Raw genomic sequence first — 27833 nt, 5'->3', positions numbered from 1 at the left:
AAGTCTCTACCTACATCCCTTCGAAAGATAAGTGGGGGGGTGCACTTCACCAGGGGTGCAACCTTCGTTTTTTGCCCTACAACCTAACCCTATTCTGATATCTGATCTATCCTATTCTCATATCTGATCTATCCCCCATCCGAACCAAACTCTTACCCTAAGGTCAGGCACCTTCTGGTCGTTGGACAATTAGGCAAAATTCATCTAACCCCCACCCCAACCAAACTCTAAACCTAAGGTCAGGAACCCTCTGCAATGGACACGAATTGCAACATATCTCATCGAAAGGCTCGGAAACAATTGTCGGACCGCGTTCCGTTCGAAAGGCGTGGGCGAGACCTTTCCGACGAGCCTACGTTCGTATCTCTACGACCTTCCTACGCAGAGTTATGCCCACTTATTCAAAAAATAGCGCCGCCTGGCGGACAAACGTTATAACTCCGTGTAGGAATGGACTAGAAACGCGAGACGGGTGTTGTCGGAAAGGTCTGGATGACACCTTTCCAACGAGCCGTCGACCGACGCGGTACGACCTTCCGTGACGGATAGGGGGAGCCAAACAGAAACGGCTCTAGAAAAAATATCTCGGCCTAGGAAGGTCGCAGCGACGAGTGCTTGGTGTCGTTGGAAAGGTCTCGGCGAGTCCTTCGAGACGCGTCCGACCTCGTCCTGCTGCGACCTTCCTGGCCAGAGATACGCTTTTCAGACGCCTTTCTGTTCGGGGGTCTAGCTCGGCTTAGGAAGGTCGCAGCGACGCGTGCTCGGTGTCGTTGGAAAGGCCTGGACCTCCCCTTTCGAATGACACCTGGCTCTAGGTTCTACGATCTTCGCGGCCCGAGTTACGTCGACTCCAAATTCGTCTGTTTAGAGCGTGTTTTCAGCCAAGTACAACCCCTTGACAACACCTTTTACAAAAAGTGTCTCTCGAAAACTATACAGATCGACTCCAAATGGCCTGAAACGTGTAGAAAAAGGCTTTCTGGGTGAACGAATTTGCACTTTTACACTTAGGAAAATTTTACAAACTTTTACAAAACTTCACCCTGGGGTGCACTTCCGAACGGAAGCTCGGATCGACTCCAAACCTTCACCATCGTGCTCGGCGACCTCGAAACTATATAATGACGTGCCTCGTTTTCCTTTTACACTTTCATTAAGGGGGGTGCACTTACTTATCTCGGCCGCTGGGGGCGCTATCGAGCTAAAAGTGAGCGCGTTCGAAAGGGCGTCCGCCAATTACTAGATATACGCAATTTCAAGTCTCTACCTACATCCCTTCGAAAGATAAGTGGGGGGGTGCACTTCACCAGGGGTGCAACCTTCGTTTTTTGCCCTACAACCTAACCCTAACCCTAACCTAACCCTAACCCCTAACCCTAACCCTAACCTAACCCTAAAACAAAAATTACAATGATCGTACTTACCTTTTAAAACACTTACCTCATCCTCCTGGAATCCAGTCCTGGTCAACACGCCATTTAACAGGCAAAGGGTTGACCGGTTACGGAGACATATAGGTTGTTGGGATGCCTACACACACTATATACACACACATATTGGTTAAATAACATAACCCAATTTGGTCAGCACCTACATACATAAACTAAATACTCACACAAATCATGGGGAGATTTGGGTACGGCATCGTTTTCTCTTCTTGGCCTTGGGTGACCTTAGGTGTTCAGTAGGAAGTGGGCCAGTGCACAACCATTTCTGGGGCCTCAGGGCCCTAGATCTTGGATTTTTTGCCCCTAACGTCGCGAAGAAGCTCACACCAATTTAATAAAATGCTCACCACACCTAAATCCTCAACCTAAGGCCCGAAATTGCCCTTGCTCATCCACTGGAGCGTGCTTTTTTTGTTTTCTTAATTTTTTGGGACACTTTGGGGGCGAGGCGGCCAGTTGGTGTATGGCCCGTGCACGACCTGCATGTTGCTCTGGCATAATTGCTGTGTCCTCATACTTACCTCACCTAACCCTAGCCAGTGCCTGCTCCTCTGGACCTCGTTCCTACCTGTAACAAAGAATTGGAAAATAGAGAAATGCCAGATGATGGCCAAGTGCAAAATCGCACATTACGTATCCACGGCTGTTGGTGGAAGCTCAGTATTTGGAAGCTCGTGTGGAAGCTCAGTAGGGGGAAGCTCACATGGAAGCACATTGTCAGAAAGCTCGCTTGGAAGCTTGGTGTTAGGAAGCTCGCCTGAGGAAGGCCTAATATTGTGCCGAAACGTCGCGAAGAAGCTCACACCAATTTAATAAAATGCTCACCACACCTAAATCCTCAACCTAAGGCCCGAAATTGCCCTTGCTCATCCACTGGAGCGTGCTTTTTTTGTTTTCTTAATTTTTTGGGACACTTTGGGGGCGAGGCGGCCAGTTGGTGTATGGCCCGTGCACGACCTGCATGTTGCTCTGGCATAATTGCTGTGTCCTCATACTTACCTCACCTAACCCTAGCCAGTGCCTGCTCCTCTGGACCTCGTTCCTACCTGTAACAAAGAATTGGAAAATAGAGAAATGCCAGATGATGGCCAAGTGCAAAATCGCACATTACGTATCCACGGCTGTTGGTGGAAGCTCAGTATTTGGAAGCTCGTGTGGAAGCTCAGTAGGGGGAAGCTCACATGGAAGCACATTGTCAGAAAGCTCGCTTGGAAGCTTGGTGTTAGGAAGCTCGCCTGAGGAAGGCCTAATATTGTGCCGAAACGTCGCGAAGAAGCTCACACCAATTTAATAAAATGCTCACCACACCTAAATCCTCAACCTAAGGCCCGAAATTGCCCTTGCTCATCCACTGGAGCGTGCTTTTTTTGTTTTCTTAATTTTTTGGGACACTTTGGGGGCGAGGCGGCCAGTTGGTGTATGGCCCGTGCACGACCTGCATGTTGCTCTGGCATAATTGCTGTGTCCTCATACTTACCTCACCTAACCCTAGCCAGTGCCTGCTCCTCTGGACCTCGTTCCTACCTGTAACAAAGAATTGGAAAATAGAGAAATGCCAGATGATGGCCAAGTGCAAAATCGCACATTACGTATCCACGGCTGTTGGTGGAAGCTCAGTATTTGGAAGCTCGTGTGGAAGCTCAGTAGGGGGAAGCTCACATGGAAGCACATTGTCAGAAAGCTCGCTTGGAAGCTTGGTGTTAGGAAGCTCGCCTGAGGAAGGCCTAATATTGTGCCGAAACGTCGCGAAGAAGCTCACACCAATTTAATAAAATGCTCACCACACCTAAATCCTCAACCTAAGGCCCGAAATTGCCCTTGCTCATCCACTGGAGCGTGCTTTTTTTGTTTTCTTAATTTTTTGGGACACTTTGGGGGCGAGGCGGCCAGTTGGTGTATGGCCCGTGCACGACCTGCATGTTGCTCTGGCATAATTGCTGTGTCCTCATACTTACCTCACCTAACCCTAGCCAGTGCCTGCTCCTCTGGACCTCGTTCCTACCTGTAACAAAGAATTGGAAAATAGAGAAATGCCAGATGATGGCCAAGTGCAAAATCGCACATTACGTATCCACGGCTGTTGGTGGAAGCTCAGTATTTGGAAGCTCGTGTGGAAGCTCAGTAGGGGGAAGCTCACATGGAAGCACATTGTCAGAAAGCTCGCTTGGAAGCTTGGTGTTAGGAAGCTCGCCTGAGGAAGGCCTAATATTGTGCCGAAACGTCGCGAAGAAGCTCACACCAATTTAATAAAATGCTCACCACACCTAAATCCTCAACCTAAGGCCCGAAATTGCCCTTGCTCATCCACTGGAGCGTGCTTTTTTTGTTTTCTTAATTTTTTGGGACACTTTGGGGGCGAGGCGGCCAGTTGGTGTATGGCCCGTGCACGACCTGCATGTTGCTCTGGCATAATTGCTGTGTCCTCATACTTACCTCACCTAACCCTAGCCAGTGCCTGCTCCTCTGGACCTCGTTCCTACCTGTAACAAAGAATTGGAAAATAGAGAAATGCCAGATGATGGCCAAGTGCAAAATCGCACATTACGTATCCACGGCTGTTGGTGGAAGCTCAGTATTTGGAAGCTCGTGTGGAAGCTCAGTAGGGGGAAGCTCACATGGAAGCACATTGTCAGAAAGCTCGCTTGGAAGCTTGGTGTTAGGAAGCTCGCCTGAGGAAGGCCTAATATTGTGCCGAAACGTCGCGAAGAAGCTCACACCAATTTAATAAAATGCTCACCACACCTAAATCCTCAACCTAAGGCCCGAAATTGCCCTTGCTCATCCACTGGAGCGTGCTTTTTTTGTTTTCTTAATTTTTTGGGACACTTTGGGGGCGAGGCGGCCAGTTGGTGTATGGCCCGTGCACGACCTGCATGTTGCTCTGGCATAATTGCTGTGTCCTCATACTTACCTCACCTAACCCTAGCCAGTGCCTGCTCCTCTGGACCTCGTTCCTACCTGTAACAAAGAATTGGAAAATAGAGAAATGCCAGATGATGGCCAAGTGCAAAATCGCACATTACGTATCCACGGCTGTTGGTGGAAGCTCAGTATTTGGAAGCTCGTGTGGAAGCTCAGTAGGGGGAAGCTCACATGGAAGCACATTGTCAGAAAGCTCGCTTGGAAGCTTGGTGTTAGGAAGCTCGCCTGAGGAAGGCCTAATATTGTGCCGAAACGTCGCGAAGAAGCTCACACCAATTTAATAAAATGCTCACCACACCTAAATCCTCAACCTAAGGCCCGAAATTGCCCTTGCTCATCCACTGGAGCGTGCTTTTTTTGTTTTCTTAATTTTTTGGGACACTTTGGGGGCGAGGCGGCCAGTTGGTGTATGGCCCGTGCACGACCTGCATGTTGCTCTGGCATAATTGCTGTGTCCTCATACTTACCTCACCTAACCCTAGCCAGTGCCTGCTCCTCTGGACCTCGTTCCTACCTGTAACAAAGAATTGGAAAATAGAGAAATGCCAGATGATGGCCAAGTGCAAAATCGCACATTACGTATCCACGGCTGTTGGTGGAAGCTCAGTATTTGGAAGCTCGTGTGGAAGCTCAGTAGGGGGAAGCTCACATGGAAGCACATTGTCAGAAAGCTCGCTTGGAAGCTTGGTGTTAGGAAGCTCGCCTGAGGAAGGCCTAATATTGTGCCGAAACGTCGCGAAGAAGCTCACACCAATTTAATAAAATGCTCACCACACCTAAATCCTCAACCTAAGGCCCGAAATTGCCCTTGCTCATCCACTGGAGCGTGCTTTTTTTGTTTTCTTAATTTTTTGGGACACTTTGGGGGCGAGGCGGCCAGTTGGTGTATGGCCCGTGCACGACCTGCATGTTGCTCTGGCATAATTGCTGTGTCCTCATACTTACCTCACCTAACCCTAGCCAGTGCCTGCTCCTCTGGACCTCATTCCTACCTGTAACAAAGAATTGGAAAATAGAGAAATGCCAGATGATGGCCAAGTGCAAAATCGCACATTACGTATCCACGGCTGTTGGTGGAAGCTCAGTATTTGGAAGCTCGTGTGGAAGCTCAGTAGGGGGAAGCTCACATGGAAGCACATTGTCAGAAAGCTCGCTTGGAAGCTTGGTGTTAGGAAGCTCGCCTGAGGAAGGCCTAATATTGTGCCGAAACGTCGCGAAGAAGCTCACACCAATTTAATAAAATGCTCACCACACCTAAATCCTCAACCTAAGGCCCGAAATTGCCCTTGCTCATCCACTGGAGCGTGCTTTTTTTGTTTTCTTAATTTTTTGGGACACTTTGGGGGCGAGGCGGCCAGTTGGTGTATGGCCCGTGCACGACCTGCATGTTGCTCTGGCATAATTGCTGTGTCCTCATACTTACCTCACCTAACCCTAACCCTAACAAAACAAATTAAACCAAATCACTTAAGCAAAACGAAGTAAACAAAATTATTTAAGCAAAACCAAATCACTTAGGCAAAACGAAGTAAACAAAATCACTTAAACAAAACGAATTAAACAAAATAAATTTTAAACAAAACAAATTAAACAAAATCAATTTAAACAAAACAAGTTACGGCCAAAATGACATCGATAATAATAGCTAGTCCGGTAATCACCAGTCCTCCGAGAAAGAGAGCCAAATGTCGTGCCTATAGACACGCAGAACGCGGTATCGAAGCACGTCGACAGACACGAAATGGTTATTGTACACTGGAAATAACTGCCAGCTAAATGGGAATAGTCCTCCACACCAACCGGGACAAAGACGCTGTCCCAGGCACGGCAACGAGTGAAAGAGCAAAAAGGGAAATAAACACGACTCTACGGACTGTCCACTTCGGTCCGGAACAGTCAGCTTCATGCATCCGCTACGCAGTGAAATGAAAGTGGAAGGTAAATTAAGCGTCGCACTAAAAGTAACGGGTCTGGAAACAACCCGGTTCAGGAATCCGCTAGGCAGTCAGGTAGGAGAAACGGTAAGTTGGACGAATCAGTGCGAACAATAGTGACACTGTCTATCTCGGAAAACACTCCAGTTCAAGCAGTCATTATACATGCAGGTACGATAGCGCTAGTCCATAAGGGAGAATCACAGCCCCAAATAGCGCCGGTATCAGCCTGCGAACTGGCGTCGGTTCAGCCTGCTGCAACACCTCCAACACCCAAAGTCACTGCAAAAATATAACAAGCAAATGAATTTAGAGGGAAAATACATTCCCACAACCCTATACGTGAAAATGAGTAACACACCTGCAGCTAATGACCGGTAATGCACCACGCACTTGACGCGGACTTCACTAATGGCTCTCGAAAATACATGGCCATTCACAAATGCCCGCAGTACTCCTCAACCACACTGTAATTTAAATGCATCTCCATTTACCCTGTTTGACATTAAATATCAACACTTTAACTGCCACTGGTAGCTCTTACCTCTTGGACGTGTAGCCCAACCCACCGGAAATAAAGGTACTCCCGGAAGCCCTATAGGACACACCTGTGTGACATGCCAGTCCTATCTACCTTTATACCCCCGGACCGTACCATTTCCTCAAACATAGGTGGATCAGGCAATCGCATCACCACATATATATTTATATATATATATATATATACATATATACCTACGATTTTTGTCATGTAGGTGCAATCCTTCTGCAATAAAAAGAACATGGCAGCAGCTGAAAATGAAATATAAGAACATCATTCAGTCCGGTGAGTTTAAATGCTCTTGCTAGTAGGATGCCTGTGATATATTTAATAAACTGTCCTTGAAAGTTAAGAGGACATGAGAACCGAGCACTGTGGCTGTAGAAGACAGAAAACTGGCCATGCTTGCACCTGCTCCCTAAAGAAAATCATTGCTTCAGTCAGGACCACTTACGTTTGAAAACATATTTTATTGAATAGTAAAGCATCTATTTGATGTTGGGGTTATGGTTCTGTTCTGGGCAGACTCCGCGCGCTCGTCCGGCACGAATTCCTGGACGGGGCGGGGAGATCCGAGAGTCGAAACCCCCCTGAGTATCGAACAGAACCATGAAGTACATACATGTGTTATACGGACGCGTAATCACTGAAGCGCAGATTGATTTGTAAATGAGGTGAAGTTGGGGATGGAGGGTGGGAGAAACTGCAGTTACTGCCAGGCTGTAATGCGGAATGAATGGGGATTTAAATGCTGCGCTGTGAAGTGTGTCGGGTTAGGATTGGTGCATGTCGGAACAGCTGACTGTCAGCTGGATCGATCTAAACTGACGTGACCTGCCTGAACTAACGCGATGCTTGATTTCAGTCAGGACCACTTACGTTTGAAAACATATTTTATTGAATAGTAAAGCATCTATTTGATGTTGGGGTTATGGTTCTGTTCTGGGCAGACTCCGCGCGCTCGTCCGGCACAAATTCCTGGACGGGGCGGGGAGATCCAAGAGTCGAAACCCCAAAACTAAACCATATGCCAATAACCCCCAACACAATGCTGACAACCTTGATGAATAATTAGGTTATCGGATTGCCATATTAGTTAATTGTAGACCGGGGAAGCATACACCCTGAAGCAATTGACTGTTAAATTTGGGCAGGGGAAGCGTATACCCTAAGCAGTTGCCTGGTAAATGGTGGATGGGGGAAGCATACGCCCCGCCACGCTTGTATGTTGAATATTGGGAAGGGGAAGCATACGCCCTAAACGATTATCTGTAATTGGTAGGAAGGGGAAGCGTACACCCTGAGCATAATGGCTGGTGAATGGTTAGTATGTACGCCTGAAGCGAAATAAACTGCAGTGATGGCAGGGGAAGCGTGCACCCTATAGCAATTGCCAGTATTAGTCTCCGGGGAAGCTTACGCCCTTTACACTTGAACTGGACACATGACGAATTACTATGTTGCAGTCTGATTTATTGTAACGTACAGAGAGAGAGAAAAAAATATATATATATATATATATATAACGGGCAGTGCCGTAGGAGAAGCCATATATATCATACAGAAGCCATAGCTCTTTGTGCCTCTATAATGTCCTTAATTTCGGGGCGAATGTAACGTTCGTAAGCGTCGGAAGACCATCGTCCCAAAGCTTTCAGTGTGTGGCTCGAGGTTACTGCGGCAGCTGTTGTTGCTCCCCCGATGCTGAATGAGTGCGTAGTGTATTGCTTCGGTGGTAAGCCACATGACTGACAGACCAAACGGAACCGGGAAGCAAACCAGGATCTTGATATGGCTTTTCCCACTTCTGTGATGAATAGAGGCTCTTCGGGACGTGCTTGGGGGCGTGTACTCATATATCGTGACATGGAATCAAAAGGGCAGAAAACTGAATTAGTACGAGCAATAATCACTGGTATACCTTTATGTTCTCTGTCAGACTTGGAATGTTTGAGAAAGATTTTAAGATACTGTACGTGAAAAGTGATGTCGGAAACTGTGAGGTCGTGTAGAGGGTCGAAATAGTTGCTTTGTGTGGTGAATTCGCCCACCCTGAGAAAACCGAAAAAAGCACAGAGAAAGACAGCCTCCAGCAGTGAATCCGCATAAGGATCGAAACAACCGTGCCTTAATTTAGTTACCAATCTTTTAACCAGGGAAAAAGTAAGAGGAAGGCGTTTGTCTTTCGTTTTCGGTGCTCCTTTTTTGATGCCGTCGAGAAGCAAGCGAATGGATGGGTGTCCCAAAAGGCTGCGAATGGATGGGTCGAGGCATCTTAGGTGGAATTGAATACCTGAAACCTGACTTTTGATCGAGGAAACCTGCATGTTTCGTGATAAAAGACAATGCGTGATATATGCACATACAATTGGTATATTTACAGGCAAAATGGAAACTGCAAAGACAGAACAAAAAGAGGTAAAGTGAAACCAGGCGGAGTCATAAGTTTTTAATGTTGATTTTGCTAGACTTGATCTCATGAGTGCTGCGGCTGCAGAGAGATATGACTGCAAGGCTTTTAGTCGAGGACAGTCAGGGCGAAAGGTGGGCAAGGCATGCCTGAAGGAGTAGCATCTGGGCACAGTATTTTGAACTCCTGAAATTTGAAACGAGACAGACAATCAGCTACTTTGTTGTCGAGGCCAGGTATGTGCGCGGCACGGAGCGTAAAGTTACCACTAATACATGTCCACATTAAACGCCTTAGAAATTTGTTGATGAATGGTACTTTGGAGCGCCCTTTATTTATGATGTGTACTGTGGCTTCATTGTCGCAATAAACTAGTATTTGTTTCCTAGACCATTGACTGCCCCAAAGAATACAAGCCACGACTACGGGGTACAGTTCTAATAGTGCTATGGATAGTGTGTTTTTTGGAAGAGACGACAGATCTTTGGGCCAAGCACTAGCAAACCATTGGTTGTTGAAAAACCCTCCGAAACCGATTGACGGAGCGGCGTCGGTAAAAAATTTGAGCGAGACGGAGGTCTCGACCACTTCGTTATGGAAAAAAGAGATGCCGTTCCAGTTATCGCAAAGCCATGACCAATATTGCATTTCGGATTTACAACCAGAATCCAGCTTGATGGGATCGTGCAATTTGGGGACGGTTTTTGCAAGATCTAGAAGCCTGGAAATAAAAAAGCGACCTTGCGGAATGATCCGCATGGCGAAATTAAGATGTCCGAGCAGTGAAAGTAATTCCCTTTTTGTAATACTCTCGTGACGAGTAACTTCCTTCATTTTCTCTCTGATGCGCTGTAGTTTATCGAGGGGCAACGAAGCTTGCATGAGATTGCTATCTAAAGTAATTCCGAGGAAGTTGATGACGTTTACTGGGCCGATAGTTTTCTCTTCTGATAAAGGAACACCTAATTTGCTTTCTGAATGCATGTCGGAACAGCTGACTGTCAGCTGGATCGATCTTAACTGACGTGACCTGCCTGAACTAACGCGATGCTTGATTTGTTTTTCTAAATCCTGTTTGTAAGACAGCTATGCACCCAATCACATTGGGAAATCCTAAAGGGTATTTGAATTATTAGTTTACTTCCAGAGGTGGTAGCAAGACCACATTTATTTGATCAGCCTAATTCAGAAAGACGTTCACCATTCACCTGCAATCCTATGAAACTCCTCATTGATGGCTCTCACAGGAAACTTAACACAAATATATAAAAAGTGCTTGAGAGCGATGCACACTTTTCTTACTGCTCCACATACAGTTGCCTTGCTAACGTCTTCTGCATCCCGATGTTATAAAGAAAGCTTCCATTAGCAAAGAAACGTATGGCCATACAAAGAATCTGCTCAGATGTAAGAGCGCGTCCCCGACGAGTGAGGTTTGTGATGTAAGGATGAAGCAGATTGTGAATATATTTAATGGACTGTAAAGAAAAACGGTATCGCTCTAATTAAAAATCCTCCGGATATGATAAAACATCCAAACGGGGCTTCAACATATATTCTCTCCCGATGAAAATGTCTCTCCGAATTAATGCAGATTCCTCATCGATGGGTTCCTGAATAAACGGACATGCCATTTTAATGTCTGTGTTACGAACTTGTGCGCGATTAAGGAAAACGATTGAAAAAGCAAACAGCGAAGGCAATTTCAACACCACTCGCGCTTCGAAAAGGGGGCAGAGATTGTAACAAACCTCGGGTTAGTGGAATAAAACCTGCTCCTGACCAGGTTAGGTTCACAGAGTAGGTTACTACGGTTACTCACTCTAAGTATAAGATACCTTGATTTCTGAAACGGGCTTGACTTACCCCACGGTCGCGGGTTTGATATACCTCGCGTTCTGAAACTTAGTATCCCGTTTTCTGGGGTTAACTTACTCTGAGTTTGCACTTACCCTGCTTTCTTAAACGGGTCCCAGCGAGTAACAAGCCTCTCTCCTCTCTGTTTAACCCGGTGTCTTTTAAAGAGCCATGATTACGTTCAGGTGTACAGCCACACCCTCCAGCAATCCTGTAACTCGGGGACAAACAAACAACCACTCACTGAGCCGTCACAGGTTATATTAATAAATGTTGCATTGTTCACTATAATAATTCTATCGGTTGGTTAGTAACTAGTTTTTTTAATAGCAGAGAGAGCTAAAGAGAAGGAAATAACTAAAAGCGAGAGATAGACGGCTGTGTGGACCCATCTCGGTCATTAGCGGTTGCTATAAGGTGTGTGGTTTCTTTTACTAAAAAGTTTTTATTTTATTTTTATGGGTGTGTTGCTATCAAAATATAGTATTTTATACAGATACTAAACTTGTGAGTGATCCCCGAAATTGCCTCTTCAACCAGGATGGCTTTCAGACCCCACATTATAGATTTTTTAGATAAACAAATCGACATGTAATTTGTATGTAACATCCCTCAAACTTCTGCTAGCATAAGATGAGAGGCATTTAAGTCCTTTCTTAGGGGTCAAATAATTAGCTTTAGAAAAGTAATAATTAGCTAGAAAAAGTTAAAGAACTGGAAATAGATCTCTACAATAAGAAACCTAACTCTAACGATATACATGTTGAACTACTTCAACTTAGAGCAAAGTACAATGAATTATGAGATAACAAAGCAGCAGTAAATTTAATGAGACTTAAACAATCCTTTTATGACCAAGGGCAATAACCTGGGAAACATTTAGCATGGTGCATTAAACAAACAGAAAGGTCTATTAACTGCATTGACGATCCAAACGGTAGAACCATAGTAGACCCTAGAGAAATTAATGAGGCCTTCAGGGTATTCAATGAGTAAATATAAAGCTCTGAGTGTACTTGTAATCTCGATAAGCAAACGCAATTCCTAAACAACCTTAACATTCGTAGAATTTCAGAAAATGAAAGGCAGTAGATGGAGAATTAACAAAAGAAGAAATCGTAGAAGCAATTAGCTGTATGCAGGCTGGAAACGTGGCAGGCCCAGATGGCATACCTATAGATATTAATAAAAACATTTAGTCCAAATTAATCTCAGCCTTGTTAGAGATGTTCCAGGAGTCTTTCAGGAATGGTATTCTCCCCACAACCATGAGGAGCGCCCTAATAACTCTACTTCCAAAACCAGGAAAACCAAACACAAAATGTGAAAACATGCGTCCAATCAGCCTTCTAAACTCAGATACAAAAATACTCAGCTAAGTTCTTGCAAGAAGATTGGAGGGCCTGCTACCTCTGGTGGTGGGAGGGGACCAAAATGGATCTATTCAAAGTAGACAGGGCTTTCATAATGTCAGACGAGTGCACAATAATTTACACACCCAGAGAGGGGTAAAAAAATGCCTTTACTCTTTCTTGATGCAGAAAAGGCCTTTGACCGCATCAAATGACACTTCTTATTTGAGGTGCTCACTCGCTTTGGGAATTTACAAAATGTTTGGGAATACATTTTGTAAATGGGTTAGATTGCTTTGTACCGGCTAACCGCAGAAGTTTTGACCAATAATGTGTTCTCTAAACCTTTTAACATCTCTATAGGTTGCCCGCAAGGAAGTCCTCTATCACCTTTATTATTTATCCTTGCAATAGAACCTTTTGCCATAGCGGTGAGGATGCATAGTGGTATTTATGGAATCCGAGAAACTCACCTGGAAAATAGAAGCACTATTTGCAGATGACGTAATTGTGTTTCTGTCTCTGCACTACTAAATCTCATTGAAACTTTTGGAAAAATATCTGGATACAAAGTTAATCACTCAAAATCATCCATAATGATACTTAACGAATTAGAGGGAAAATTGCCCGAGTTATGCTTCTACCTTTACCTCAACAGATCATTTTACATATCTGGGCATAAAAATTGTCCCCGACGTGAATGAGATTGCCCAGATAAACTATGACCCAATTCTGGAAGATACCACCTCATCAATAGATCGTTGGACATCTTTACCCATCTCAACGATTTGCAGGATAAATATTCTAAAAATGAATATACTCCTTAAATTTCTTTATTTGTTCCAGAATATTCCCCTTCCCCCATTTTTGTTTATTAGAATTAAGAAATTGTTTACCAACTTTATTTGGCAAAATAAACGTCCCAGACTACGTCTATCTTCACTATACCTACCATTTGACTGAGGAGGCCTTAGATGCCCAAACATTCAATGGTATTACTGGGCAGTTTAGCTGCGTACAATTATGTTTTATTTTTCGTCTGAAAGTCCTCCTGCTTGGATGGTTTTGGAAGCTTGTTCTATCACACCAAAATTACCATTGCACCTATACCTGTATTCAGCAGACCACGAATACCTAAGAAAAAACACAGATAATCCCATCGTATTGAACATGATCAATATTTGGTTTGATTTGTAAATATATGAATTTAAACTCCTATTTGGGGTAATTCTTCAAACAAGGGAAATGTGATGCAGGATTTCGGATATGGGCTGAGAAAGGGATAAGAAAAGTGCAAGATATGTACAGTAAAGATGAAATACTTATGTCCTTTGCAATAATATCAACCAAGTATGACATTCCAAAGACCCACTTTTTCAAATATCTTCAACTTAGAAGTTTTATATCCTCATCTCCTCATTCATTAGACATACCAGCCATTTCCCCACTAGAGGCAGCAATTATAGGACATTGTTTTGATAAAGGTTCAATCTCATCTCTGTATGACTTGTTTGTGACTGGGTCTGATGAAACCTCAGAATCAAAATTAAGATTATGGAAAGAAGATATAGAAGAGGAAATATCCCTAGAAGATTGGAAAGAGGCATGTAAGAAGGCGCAGATGCAGACAGTCAACACTATCTTACAAATGGCAGATGCGTACATACATAACTCCTGCCAAGTTGCACAAATTTAAGGATAATATTCCTGATACCTTTATAAAATGCACCGAGGCCAGAGGTACGTTGTACCACTGTATATGGGAATGTATGAAAGTGAAACCCTTTTGGCAAGGTATTATTGATATGATTGACCAAATATTATCAAAGAAACTACCACTGGATCCTAAGCTTTTTATCCTAGGTATATATATCCTACCAGCCCTCCCGTACAGAGCAGAGAGGTTAGATTCATAGACATGTGTATTTTATAAGCTAAACGTACAATTGCTCTTAATTGGAAAAATATCAATGAGCCAAGAATGGGGATGTGGGTTAAGGAAATGGCGTCAGATATGTAAATGGAAAAGATAACATACATTGTCAAAAATAAACAAAATACTTTTAAAGATAAAAAAAAGAAGTGAATAAGACTGTGAGTTCAGGTATAATACACATGCTACAGTGCTTTCGAACATTAAAGATCGAAAGCACTGTAGGGTTACAACCCTAGCCCTAACTTATCTCACTTGAACCTCAATGTCACCATTTTTTTACAGAATATCCCTAAAACCATCAAAATGATTACAGGTTTATCATCATACATCTCATTTGATTTGTGTAAAAGAGAAATAACACACTCACACATGGTTCAAGATATGACATGAGGTGAATCTGTATTTAAATTATTTGTTTTTATGTCACTTCATTATTTTACATTCATGACCCGGCAAGTACAGTACTGGCATAAAAACACCAAACTGGTCTTTTTCAAGAATTACCATAAAAAACTGAATAAAAAAATCATACCAGGACTCTTAATAACCAGGATCAAAGTTCTGCATCATTTCAGACTGAACTGTTTCAGCGTAGAGACTCTTGAGATGTCCACCATTCCTCAGTTTTCTTTAGAGTATATGAAAGAATGTGACATTAAATGAACTCCAATCCCTCATATTTTACGTCCCCAATCTTAGTTTCAGGAAGCAGAATTCGGCCATCTAATGTGAACGCCACAATGTACGTGGCAATTTTTCCAGCGTCCTCTTCGGACTTCAGAGCGACAATGATCTGATCCTCTGTGTTGGGGACAAACTTGAAGGAAGAAAAGCCATGGGTGGGGTTCAGCGGCCCCACCTGTCTCACATTGATGTTCTGGAAATCTGGTGAGCAGCTGAGCATCAGATTGGTTCCCCGATGCTCATCGGTGGTCTCGTCGTAACGTTCTCTGCTGGCACGGCGCGGCAGGAAAAACCAACGCTGCAATGTGTCGCTCCACGCAGCTGATTCGTGTATGAGGTAACCTGACATCAGACGGACACACAGAGAATACTGAGAATTAAATATGTGTATTAAAGAAACAACATTCTGCATCAAGACTACATTTACATTATGACTTTATTTTTATAATAATTTAGCACATTTAGAATTTAATGGTCATTTTTGTAAAATGACTGGACAGTAAATTAAAACTACAGTCAATAATAGTATAACATAATGAAAATAACTATTAACAGATGGTGATTATTTTTTAAATCAAGATGGCAGCATGCTCGTACAAAGCAGCTCGGAGGGTCTCTCACTAAGTGCCACTTTTGAATGTTTTTGGCTTTTCTACATGTAATTTTAGGTGGGGGGGGTTTACTTCAAACTCACAGCGACACAGGTAGCAGTGAGAGAGGAAGCAAAAGCGAGCCAAGCGAGCCGGCATACATGCTAGGTTAAGGAGCTCCTTGGATAAACCAACTTTACCCAGACTATTCGTTTCCAATGTCCGGTCTATCGTCAACAAGATCAACGAACTTAGGTTGAGGATCCACTCATTATGAGTTGTCACTTTTCACAGAAACCTGACAGCCCAGACGTGGCTATCGAGCTAGGAAGCCGAACTGTCTTTTTGACTCTGGAAAAGGCGGCGGTGTGTGTGTATAAATGTAACACTTGGTTTGCATACACTGACACCGTTGACCAGTTTTGCTTCACTAAGTAAACTGATTTCCACAGATTTCACTTTGAATACAAATACACACAAGGTGAGAGTGTGTGTGTTGTTTACCTGGAGGAGCCATGCCTGCAGCTCTACGCAGACCGCTGTACTGAGGAATCCAGTTGTGATGCTGCACATCTCCTTGGAAACCCACCACCTTTACCCACTCAGGATTATTATTCAAGACCTCTCCTGTGGTGGTGGTCCACTCCTTCCCCAAACCTCCAACATACAGATGCTCGTCCTTTACTGCCAGCCACTCCGCCTTAAATCCTAAACCAAAACAACCAGAAGAAAGATCACAAACACAATTCAACACTTTGGGCTTTGTAAGATAACATACTTCTGAGGAAAACAGCGTAATGAAATGAGAGAACAGCAGTCTCTCGTTTTCTCTCCAGACTCCAGGTGAAACACCAAAACTTTGCATGCAGGGCACAAATGAAAGGATTACATAATTGATTTGTCATTTCTTATAGTGTTTGTGGCAATGTGGATCAAATGACACGTGCTGTGATCTTTAATGTTTCTAGCTGATGAAATGAAGTTGAGTTGTGTTGTGTAGTGTAGTGTGTAGTCTGACTTCAATTAATCGTATAAGTACACACTAGAATAATGATTGTGACGTTATTTACACACCCATGTCATTTTGGGTACAATAAGAGTGTATACTGACCCTCTTCTCCAAAGAGCACAAAACATCCTGAAATAACGTGAAGAACATGTGTTGTGTTGGATTACAGTCCGGACCGGTCTCCTCTCTTCATTGAGAATTTACTCGAACGATAGTTCACTTCTCTACTTTTGTGTTGTTCATGTGTCTTTTGGTACAGTTTGTTTAAAGCTTTTGTGTCCTTTTGAAGCTGGAGAAGAAGGTCACCATTCACTCCTACTGTACAAAACTAAAGATAATCAGCAGAAATCTGTGTGTGTGTATGAGAAGGAGAGGTAACGGCAAAACCTTTTGAAAGTGATCCATCTCCATCAGGCAGTATGACCCAGGGAACGGCCTTCAGTCCATCAATGTTATAAACCACGCCTGTCCGATCGTCCACGCTGTACAATTTCCCATTAAAGACGATTAATTCAGAAAGCTCCATTCCCCGACCCTTCTCTGCCAGATGACTTTCCAGAACCACCCGTTCCTCATCCCACTCGACTTCCACTCCATCTCCACTGTCCGATACCAGCAGATAACCCTTCAGCATGTAACTGAACCATGTCAGTGTCTTCTCGACACGCGACTGCGTGTCCAGATCGGCGATGACGGCAATTCGGTAGCGCATGCCGTGGGCCATGCGTTCCGCTGGGCTGATAGGGTACGTGTCATTGTAACGCTCCTCCGCCCTGATCTCTGGGCGGCTTAACCTCAAGCCGCCTCGCTCGCTGTGTTGGGGGTGAAAGGGCAGGAAGTTCATGTAGATGAGGAGGACAAGGGTTAGCGCTGATACCACCACCACGATAGCTTTCCATTTGATCCGGAATCGGGAGTCTGTGGTGTTTGTTATAGAGGACAGCATCGGGAGTCCTCCGACCGAAATCCGCAGTGAGTTCATGGGTTCATTTTGGTTAGCACGGCCATAGCCTGAAGAAACAGGCATGAGGAAGAGACGACAGTCACGCCTACACATACGACACACAAAACACACACACGACATGAGGATTTTTTTCTGCAAGGATCTTTAAAAATTCATACAGGTTTAAGAATGAATGAAAGGATTTTTAGACGTGGGATTTTGGTCAAGATCTACATTTATGGTCTGAACTGATTACAATCGTCCACACTAAAGGGTCATTCTGTGTCCGACTGATCTTGAGATTCCCTGCTAAAAATACTTGATATTTTAATCATTCTTTTTCTAGAATTTAAAAAAAATACTTACATGATAAAGAAATGTAATTTACTGTGTTATCATCTGTTTTATAGAGGGCCATTTACAGCCATAACAGACCTTAGAATCTCAAAACTGGCCAATAAAAATGGGGTATTCGAAAAAGACGCATTTAATAATCCTGGTTAACGTTGAACGTTGAACTCTACAGGTGCATTTAAAAAAATTATATCATGGACAACAAGTATACTGGCTTCAGTACATGTAAGGTCAATTATTTCAAGTCTATTTTGCTCAAATCTAAGTCTAAAATCCAGTATCTCATAATATGCGAACATTTAGAAGCCATAAGAAGCCTAGCCGATTTAAGATCTTGAGAGGGCATCACAAGAAGTGGAATGGATCTGGAGTAAGTGTATAGCTAACAGCCACCATGCACAGATGCTTTCTGAATATAAGCTACAACTGTCACAGTAGTCGTCCTGAACCAGACAATGAGACAATGTAAGAGGAGTTTTACTTGGGCTAAAGCGAAAAAGAACTGGACTGTTCCTCAGTGGTCCAAACAACTCTTAAAGATGATATTAAATGTTGCATTTCATTTGGAAATCAAGGTCCCAGAGTCTGAAGGAAGACTCTAATATTTTGAGATATGAATTGTTGATTTTTATGATTTGTAAGTTTTCAAATTTGTATTTTCCCATCCTAACCCTAACTCTATTAGATTATAGAGTGAGTAACATTCATTTTCATAACAGTAGCGTACAAATCAGATCGCTAGACTTATGAGACACCTCAATTTAGGATAAATCTGCTCATTCTGAAATCTAAATACAGATCATGAAGCTTTATTGCATTTAAGCATGTGCCATTACAACAGTGTGCAATACACCTTCTACACATTGATTTCCATTTCCATTGATCGCTATGCTGCCTAAAATAAACATAAACATTGGAAAAACATCAGAAGTAACAATTAATTTAAACACACATGTGAAATAAAAATGTATCTCGCGCCTTATAAGTTGAAAAACTGGTTATTTTAGATGGTAATTTTGACTATAACTCAATGGTACCGAGTAAGCTGGGCATACAAAGATGGCGTCGTGATTGCATCCAGTGGCTTCACCTACTGTCGTTGGTTTTGTGTTCTAGGCGCAATCCAGTCATTTATATGATCTGTGGTCCCAAACTCTCCGTCTTTTGGCTAAAGTCTACCACTGTCATTTAAAAAAAATCGAATCAAATGTTCGTGAATGCTGTGGGAAGGGGCAGGGCACGGGAGATAGTGATCTTAAACTATATTAGTTAATACAAGAATCATATACTTTACAATCCACAGCGGTATTAAAGAAACCACTAAAATTAATATAATGAGTATTTATTTTGAACCAAAGACAAATATAACTTATATTTTAAATAGGATAGACCGCATTTGAAGAGATTGAAAAGGTACCACATTCTTGCTTTAGAGTCAGACTGATTTCATGAGCAAGTCACCTGTGTGACAAATTCGCTACATACAGACAGTTTTGATGTTTGTTTTTGATGGCCAACCAACTGCAGGGTTCTCATCAGTCTATTCGCGATCCCGTTCCGGTGTTCCCCCAGACACAACATTCTGTGAGTAGTGAATTTCACATAAAAAAAAGATTTTACATCAAATTATCGGTTTAGGTATTTTTGAAACTCCTGTCCTAGTGTTTAACTTTTTCTTGATTTATCCATCTGCTATCATTTGCTTTGAATGCCTCTCTCTGAAGAAACTAAGGGAATGTCTTGAAAAAGAAAACAATAATTATGAATAATTATGAATAATTATGAGACACTGACGCACGTCCATGTGACCACCTGTGACATTGGCCAGATGTAGATTTTAAACCCGGAAGACAAAATATTGCAAATGAAGCTTAAAATAACCTTTTTCATGACTGTTATAATCAACAGTTGCTATCATCGTTTTCTATGATTTGCAACACAATCAACTCTGTATTCCTCTAAATAAAACTTGATGAGTGTGTCATGATGCTATACCAATGATAAGGACACATTTGGTTATTAATACCACCTGCACAACACATTACCTGTTGTGTGTGTGTGTGTATTTGACATCTGTCTATCCCAGTAGGAGGCTGAATGATTTTCTTTGAAGTCTGGCCAATAAATTAAAATGTTATCTACTCTCTCCCTGTATAAAATCTGTAATAAAATGTCTTACTGACTGCAGTTGAGCATTTGCCTGCAATTGTTGATTATTTTTTCAATTCATTGATTATTATCGAACACAAAAATATTGATTAATTAATAAGCCTAACACTCATTAAACACTTATTAATACAAATGTACTCAGCATAGTAATAACTGCAAATACAACCAGTACCGCTGCCTGTCCGATTTAAACCCTTTAAACAGTGTCGCTACTATGTTGTTCAACGGCTCTGACAAACTCTTGGAGGTCAAGTAAATGAGTTGGGGAATGGGGGGGAAACTAAAGCTTATGTTTTAAACTAAAATGGAAATATACAATTATGTTGTAATACAATAATACTCTACATTTACATTTAGCAGACTCAACAGATTCAAGCCGCGGTCAGACTTGAGCATGCGAAGATTGTTCGGATGGTGGTACGAAAATGGGCATTTTTCATTTTTTACATTTACGCATTTGGCAGACGCTTTTATCCAAAGCGACTTACATTGCATTGTCCTATACATTTTGATTCTAAATATGCGCAATCCCCTGGGATCCAACCCACGACCTTGGCACTGCTAGTGCTAGGCTTTAACCACGGAGCTAAGGGAAAGCTTTTTTCTGTACCGAGATCTTCTATTGGTTTAACTCACTCATGTGATGCAAATTCGCAGGTCAGAGTTCACCAAACTTGAACTTTGCAACGCAGTAAAATGCCAAATGTCGTTGGACGGGCTTGGTTTCCGGTCTGTGGCATTTGTATGTGTATAAATGCAAGTCAAGGGTGACCACGGCAATAAAGTTTGAAAATAAATATATCGATGTCATACAAAAGCAATAATACAATAGGTGCTAATACCAAGTTACTAGTTTCCACAAATGCCAGATAAATACGTAGACTTATCACTTCTCCTGACTTTTCTCTAAATAAGAAACTAAAACTGCCAGTAGGTGTCAGTAACTATCTTAATGATAAAGTCATTCATTGGTTGTTTCATTCAAAGTAAAGTAAATGGTTTGACAGATTCATTCAAAACCAGAATTAGAAAAGAAACTTTACAACACGTTTAGCTTTGTCTTTATACATTAATTTGTAGACAAAATTTAGCAAAAACAGTCAATAATGTCTAAAATAAAACAATATTATATTATTGACTCAATTATTGAACTGTTGTATAAAATCAACAACACTTTTACATTTAGTCATTTAGCAGACGCTTTTATCCAAAGTGACTTACAGATGAGGAAACATTGGAAGCAATTATAACAACATAGGCAACAAAATACATAAGTGCATCAAAACTAGTCCATTAAAGCCTAGCACAGTATTAAAAGCTAAGAATAGTGAGATTAGTACAATTATTACTTTTTTATTGTTATTTATTTACACTACACTTTTTTCCACTTGTGATAATTCGGACAAACAACAACAACACTTGTTTCTTGTGTGATTCAGCTTAACTATATCATACCCTGCTAGCACACAACATAACAGTTACATAATCTATTTGGTAATTTCATGTCTTACCATCTGGCAACGTAACTGCCATGTCGCAGGCACATCATTTCATTACCATTTAAAGGTGTCCTGAACTAGCCTTTTTTAGTATTTTATACTGTTGTCTGGGGTCTACTTATGATGTTCAGGTGGTTTTTACATTAAAAAACATCAAAATCAATAAAGAACTGACCTAACTTTGGAGGGTGCACCACACCAGCAGTTCTTCAGCAGAGACTTAGCAGATGTTACCGCCTGCCTAGCACAAGAAAGGATGCCCTGAGACAACATGGAGCTGACCACTTTCGCAGTCAACGGGAAAGACGGCTCCCTGTGAAAACCAAGCTGGCAACCTAGGAGCCACTGACCTGTTCCAACAGTCATCGAGGTATTCATTTTAACACCATGGACAACACCTCTCCGGAGAGCAAAACAGTGCAACCACGTCTCAGCCAGCAGAGATCCTGAGGACATCAAAGGAGCTGATTCCACATATCCTCACCAGGAGAATGTCAAAAATCTAAATTAGACTCTTATTTGAACACGAGGGTCATGAGAAACGAACAACCCTTCAGAATGCCCTCCTACCGAGAAAAACATCCAGATCTCTGCAACCTGCTTGTCGACCACAGAGACAGTTATCCTAACACCAGATGAGCATGACACCCAAACCGCATCTCAGCAGACGGCTGACTACCCAGAACAGGCAAAGACACATATTGTTTTGAGCCTCTAAGACACTTTAAGCATTAATGGAATTGGGCTCAAGTACGGGAGCTTCCACTTTCCAGCCAGCCAACTCGTCTGAAATCCATTGCCGTGTCACTAAGTTAGGTATGACATCTCCACTGCTCGCAAGAACTCCGTCTCGAACCAGCCGACGACCCAGACATTTCCTGCTCTTACATCACAGACACCAGACAGGAACTAGAGGCAGCCAACTCAGACATCAGCCTCACACTGCTCACTTGCTCTCAACATCAGCATCAGACATTCCATCTGCGGTCAAGTACGTACACAGTTCCAATTGGACTCAAGCCTGTCAACCACGGCAACGGCCCAGGACACCCGTGTTTGAACTTGAAAATGGAATAACCAATGCTGAACCTGCTACTTCCTGGTTCTCGCAAATCTCACAGCCCCATGGGGGGCCCTGTCAAGTGTGAGAACTTTCTACTAGACTAGACCAGCCCAGAGCCCCCGCACTATGGTGAATAAATGACACTGTAGCACCTGCATGTGCCCAAAGGGGTCACTGTTCACCTCAACACACGGTGTGACCAAGCTTTCAACCATACATATCCAATGGAATACGTGGAGCATGACCCACTCTGGAAGCCACACCCCTTTTTTACAGAATAACTCTTTTGCAGTGTGCATACTGTGAGTACATGTACCAAAGATTTTGAACAACATCTTAATAAAGAGCATAACAGCGAATTACCACTCCAAGGAGATAGACAAAGCAAAGATCACCAACTCGCCTGACTCTCGTACTCTTTTTAAAACCTTCTCTGCTCTTTTTTGCCCGCCTGCCCCCTTACCGTCATCGGACTTAACAGCTAATGATTTTGCGCCTTTCTTCGTACAGAAAACGACCACCATCAGCAGTCAGTTCTCTGCGCCGTCAGCTCTTGAGCACGCCCACACTCTCGACACATGCTCGCTCCCCTCTGTCTCTCTCCTATCTGAAGATTTGGTTTACAAGGTCATGTCTTCTAACCACCTAACTACATGCTCGCTAGATCCCATCCCCACTCATCTCCTCCAGGCCATCTCTCCATCGGTTGTTCCCGCTCTGACCCACATTATCAACTTGTCTCTCACCACTGGTACATTTCCCAGAGTCTTCCAAAAGGCCCATATTACTCCACTACTGAAGAAACCCACTCTGCAAACAAAACAATGCTCTTTCTACAAACAAAACACATGGGACTGACATGATCCTGCCACAAGACTCGAAAACCAAGACAAGGAGAGGCAGGATCATGGCATATGCTTGATTTTAAACCACTTTTCGGTTTGGTTGAGTTGATTTAACGCTTTACTTAACTTAATAACTGCAATTTTCAAATAAAATTTTAAAAACTTTTAATATGTTATTTATAGTCTTTGGTTAAGCCACTTAAACCTACAGGGATTGCAGATGAGATGTTAAGGCAGACGAAGCATTTGTTCTTTTTTGACAATTATAAATTGAATATAAAGAAAATAATTCAATTGTACTGTGTACTGTTTTTTTAAGAAAATTAACTAAATGTATCTAATTGCGAGTATGCACTCCTCCTTTGTATATGAATAGTTAGTTGATGTTGTCACAGTGGTATGATTATATAAAGAAAAGTTAGTAATCAGGATGCTGTGACAATATCACAACAAGGACGTTGTAACATGCCAATAACTTACTGACAACATCACAAAGTTGCATAGGCTTCATCACAAAGTGAGTTGTTGCCCTGGATCATATCCTTCTTCAATCAACTGTATGAATTAACGGATGACCAATGCGTAGGTTTAGTTGATAAAACACTTCCTCAAAGGATACACCTTATGGTTGTGTATTCTCGCCCCCAAAAAATCTGTAACATTTTACAATATATAGGTGGTATTTGTTAACAAATAGGTAATGCATCCGCTAACATGAACTTATGATGTACAATACTTCTAAAGCATTTATTACTCTTAGTTCATGTCAGTTTCAGCATTTACTAAAACATTTTTTTTTAAATCAAACATAGTCACTCCTAACATGATACTAACATGAGTAATTGTACTGACCTTAACTAAAATGAACAAGGGTTATTGAATGCTGAAAACAATAGTTCATGTTAGTTAATGCATTTACTAATGTTAACAAATACAATCTTTGCAGCGAAAAGCTTACTCAAGGTTGTCCCGATAGAAGACACTTTTGTGTAATGATGATAGTCATTATGGCAATAGTTGATTCCTTTGACGATAGTTGGCTTCTTAACCCACATTGCACATATCCTGGCATGAGAGAAGTTGCGATGTGAGTGGCTGAGGCTTTTCCTTGAGCCAGAGAGTTTGAAACATGCACAGGGTCAGAGTTTTGCGAGACATCTTATGATACGCTCTCTGGTGTTTCCTTACAGGAAAGAGGCTTTTATGCTTATGAGTTATTCCGTCAACAGCACACATGGCATCAATGACACGTTTGGATTAATGGCATTGATTCCCACAGGAACCTTTTAAAGCAATGTGCACTGAACTCACACTCTAATAGAAAGTTGGTTGCGGTCACACACGGGTATATTCTATCCTTGTTGGCCGTTAAAGTAAAGCAGCTTCTGTCTTTGTCCAAAGATCAGCTGGTGAGGCGATACTATTGTACTATACTAATAGTATTGTTTATGTCGAGCTGCCCTTCCACTCCACTGATTCCTCAAAATTCAAGTGTATGAAGATTCACAGAAGCAAAGCTTTTATTATACAGTCCCCACCAGCATGTCTTACATAAGCAAAGCTCAAGAAAAGCCATCGGATTCTCAAATAACTGTCGGCTCAAATAAGTGCTGAACACTTAACAGCTTTTCTGAAATGTCAACAAGGAGGTAAGGCGTGGCTTTACCGAATAACACATAAGTCAAATACAGGATGAAAACAGGTAAGGCTGGATATCTTAACATATTCGTTTTGTTTTAATGAGTCACTTTCAATACAATCAGGTGCAGTGTTGCTGTAAAGGAACTGTGTGCTTCATTGTGCTTTTAAACACTGCCCATCCGAAAAAAGTCACACACTCTAATATTTCCTTGGACCGCCTTTAGCTTTCATCACGGCACACACTCGCTGTGGCATCGTTTCCATAAACTTCTGCAATGTCCAGAATGTCATTTTTCCCATCCAGACTTGCATTAACTTTAGCCAAGATCTTATATTGAGGATGGGAGAGTCCAACAGCTGCACAAAGTCTTCTCCAGCACATCACAAAGATTCTCAATGGGTTTAAAGGGGAAGTTCACCAAAAAATCTACTTTGTATGATTTTTTACTCACCCACATGACGTTAAACATGTTTAGAGAACTTCTGGCGTCTTCAGAGCACAAATGAAGATATTTAGGTGACTACCGAGAGATTTCAAGACCTGCTCATAGACATCATAATGTCAGTTTTTGCCAAGGTCCAGAGAAGTGCAAAAACATCTTGAACACCTGAGCGCTGCATCGGGCTTGTCCCATTGGACGCCGGCACTCTGACTCACAACGCGGAAAACATACAAGACGAAGAAGAAGTGCTCTCGTGAACACGCGCCATACACTGACAAGACAGAGGAGAAAATATCCATTAAAGTCAGTGTTTTGGTTTGTTTTTTGCAAAACATTCTCATCGCTTAAAAGAAATTACAGATGACCTCATTTTTTGCACATATAACAGCACAAAACGTTGCTGAACCTATACCTCCAACCTATTTGCTTAGTTAAATGCAGGTGTTTTCCAAATCAGTATAAATGTCTTTTGTTTGATTAGTCAAATACACACATAATAGTGAATATTCAAGTAAACACACTTGGTTTACAGTTATATATTAAGTCCAAAGCCCTTAAGATGGGCAGGTGGGTGCTCATAATTATTTTAGATAAGTTCGGTTCGACCGGCCACGTTCATATTTTTGACCGGTCCTGAACGCTTCCCCTCCGTCTGTTCACGAAAAGGGCACTATGGGTATCAAAAATGGCACTTTAGGCATACATGAGAAGCACAGAGGGCTAAAACCTAAAACATTTCTTTATTGTTCTGCTCAAGAAAAAATCTCACCTACATCTCGGATGCCCTGAGGGTTAGTGAATAAACAACAAATTTCAATTCTAGGGTGAATTATCGCTTTAATATGTCTTGGGTCAAAGAGCATACAGGTCACATAACAATAAAAGATGGATGATGCAGTATGTCCAACACTCACGTGGTGTCAAACATACTGTATCAAGGGTCGATTCAGTACATACTGTCACAGTATATGTGATTTCGTGACGCTGGTTAACTGTGATTTCTCTGGATTCAAATACTATTGAACACATTTGGCATAATGCAAGTACACACGAAAAACAAAACATATATAACACTGTACAAACAAATCTTTCACACTGTGCCTTGAAGAAAAGGACTGAGAGTTTGCATGGTGTTTTATTTAAACACATTAAAAAGTAATGATCACACATTATGTTCAAACGGAGTAGCCTACAGTCCATTTACTGTGACAAACAAGACAATCACGTGATGTAAACAAACACTGATGGGCCAATGAGAAACAAATCAATGTCGATCTACCTGACAACGGTTCCTATGTAAACCCCACACATTTGACAGACAAGCTCGTAACATGAACTCACACTTCCGGTTACAATCTCACTTTAACCGAGAGACTTTACTACAAACATCGCACTAAACTATGTGACATTACAGATATTGTAACACCTCACTCACGTCTGTACACTTGAAATCAGTCAGTTTAGCGCAACAGAAGCGATTTTTGCACAAACACAGCGCAGTTTTCTTTGGCGTTAGTTATGTCAGACTCACCACTGCGGCTCAAAACGATCTCGAGCTCCACTGATGTTTAAATCGACACTTTATAACAATATGAACTCGGATTCCTGATGGATCCATTCAGCTGCTCTCTGCATCTCAGTCACTTCCGCACTCGAGGACGCGCTAGCCTGCTCCTGGCTAAACCTGTTCTTGACGTTCATACTTGCGTCACCTTTACGCATTCTGTTTAAAACGAACATGCACAGCAGAGCCGATCCTTCCATACAGAGACTACGCAGGTTGCGTAGCGCCTCTGCACCACCTTGAGTACCGAAACCAACTCAAGACGCTATTTTTATAACTTGCGGAATCTACTATACGGGAATCCTTCAGAAATGTCCTTTTTAATACCTCATTTATTGAATTACTTTACTCGTGTAAATGTAGCCACATTACGCATGTACAGATTTACATATACAGTATATATCCACTGGCAAAAAGATGGGTTAACGTTGGACGTTCGAGAGTCTAAATTTAGGGACCGTCTCCAAAGTTACATAGGCTACACATTAATATAGGCCTTCAATAGCGTTGAATGGGTAAATTGATTCTGCTTATTTGAATTTCGCAAATTCCTTTTATTCTGTAAATATATATTTATTCGTGAGTACCCACCCTTTGATTTGCACTTTACTTGATTCATTTTAATCCTT

At 42.2% G+C, this 27833-nt stretch overlaps 1 protein-coding gene and 1 long non-coding RNA gene across 4 annotated transcripts; both read right to left on the bottom strand.

The window, feature by feature from the left end:
* Positions 1-6190: 6190 nt before the first annotated feature.
* On the bottom strand, positions 6191-6966 carry LOC306893633. Its single transcript, XR_013786602.1, has 3 exons — positions 6849-6966; positions 6666-6771; positions 6191-6586 (listed from the first exon to the last, which is right to left on the bottom strand). It is a non-coding gene; the product is annotated as an uncharacterized lncRNA (long non-coding RNA).
* A 7832-nt stretch (positions 6967-14798) lies between these two features.
* On the bottom strand, positions 14799-27666 carry cant1a (calcium activated nucleotidase 1a). Of its 3 annotated transcripts, none has more exons than XM_079455862.1 (4): positions 27172-27666; positions 17071-17732; positions 16179-16382; positions 14799-15426 (listed from the first exon to the last, which is right to left on the bottom strand). In XM_079455862.1, exons 2-4 carry the CDS (start codon positions 17708-17710, stop codon positions 15056-15058), a joined length of 1215 nt encoding a protein of 404 aa, XP_079311988.1. In that variant the 5' UTR covers positions 17711-17732; positions 27172-27666; the 3' UTR covers positions 14799-15055. The 3 variants fall into 3 exon arrangements, with proteins under 3 accessions (XP_079311988.1, XP_079311990.1, XP_079311989.1); XM_079455864.1 differs by having other exon boundaries at positions 17071-17694; positions 27172-27341; XM_079455863.1 differs by lacking the exon at positions 27172-27666 and adding an exon at positions 25650-25758.
* Between the last annotated feature and the right edge of the window lie 167 nt (positions 27667-27833).

The sequence above is a fragment of the Barbatula barbatula genome (genome assembly GCF_947034865.1).
Source record: "Barbatula barbatula genome assembly, chromosome: 5".
Lineage (NCBI taxonomy): Eukaryota > Metazoa > Chordata > Actinopteri > Cypriniformes > Nemacheilidae > Barbatula > Barbatula barbatula.
This window is presented reverse-complemented; position numbering and strand designations above follow the sequence as displayed.

What these genes read in the sequence shown, in the direction of transcription:
- cant1a (XM_079455862.1), bottom strand. Translation starts at nt 17,710, where the DNA reads ATGCCTGTTTCTTCAGGCTATGGCCGTGCTAACCAAAATGAACCCATG. An exon ending in AGATGGATCACTTTCAAAAG is followed by an intron (nt 16,383 to 17,070) that starts GTTTTGCCGTTA and finishes GTTTTGGTTTAG; the next exon opens with GATTTAAGGCGGAGTGGCTG. An exon ending in TGCAGGCATGGCTCCTCCAG is followed by an intron (nt 15,427 to 16,178) that starts GTAAACAACACA and finishes GTCTGATGTCAG; the next exon opens with GTTACCTCATACACGAATCA.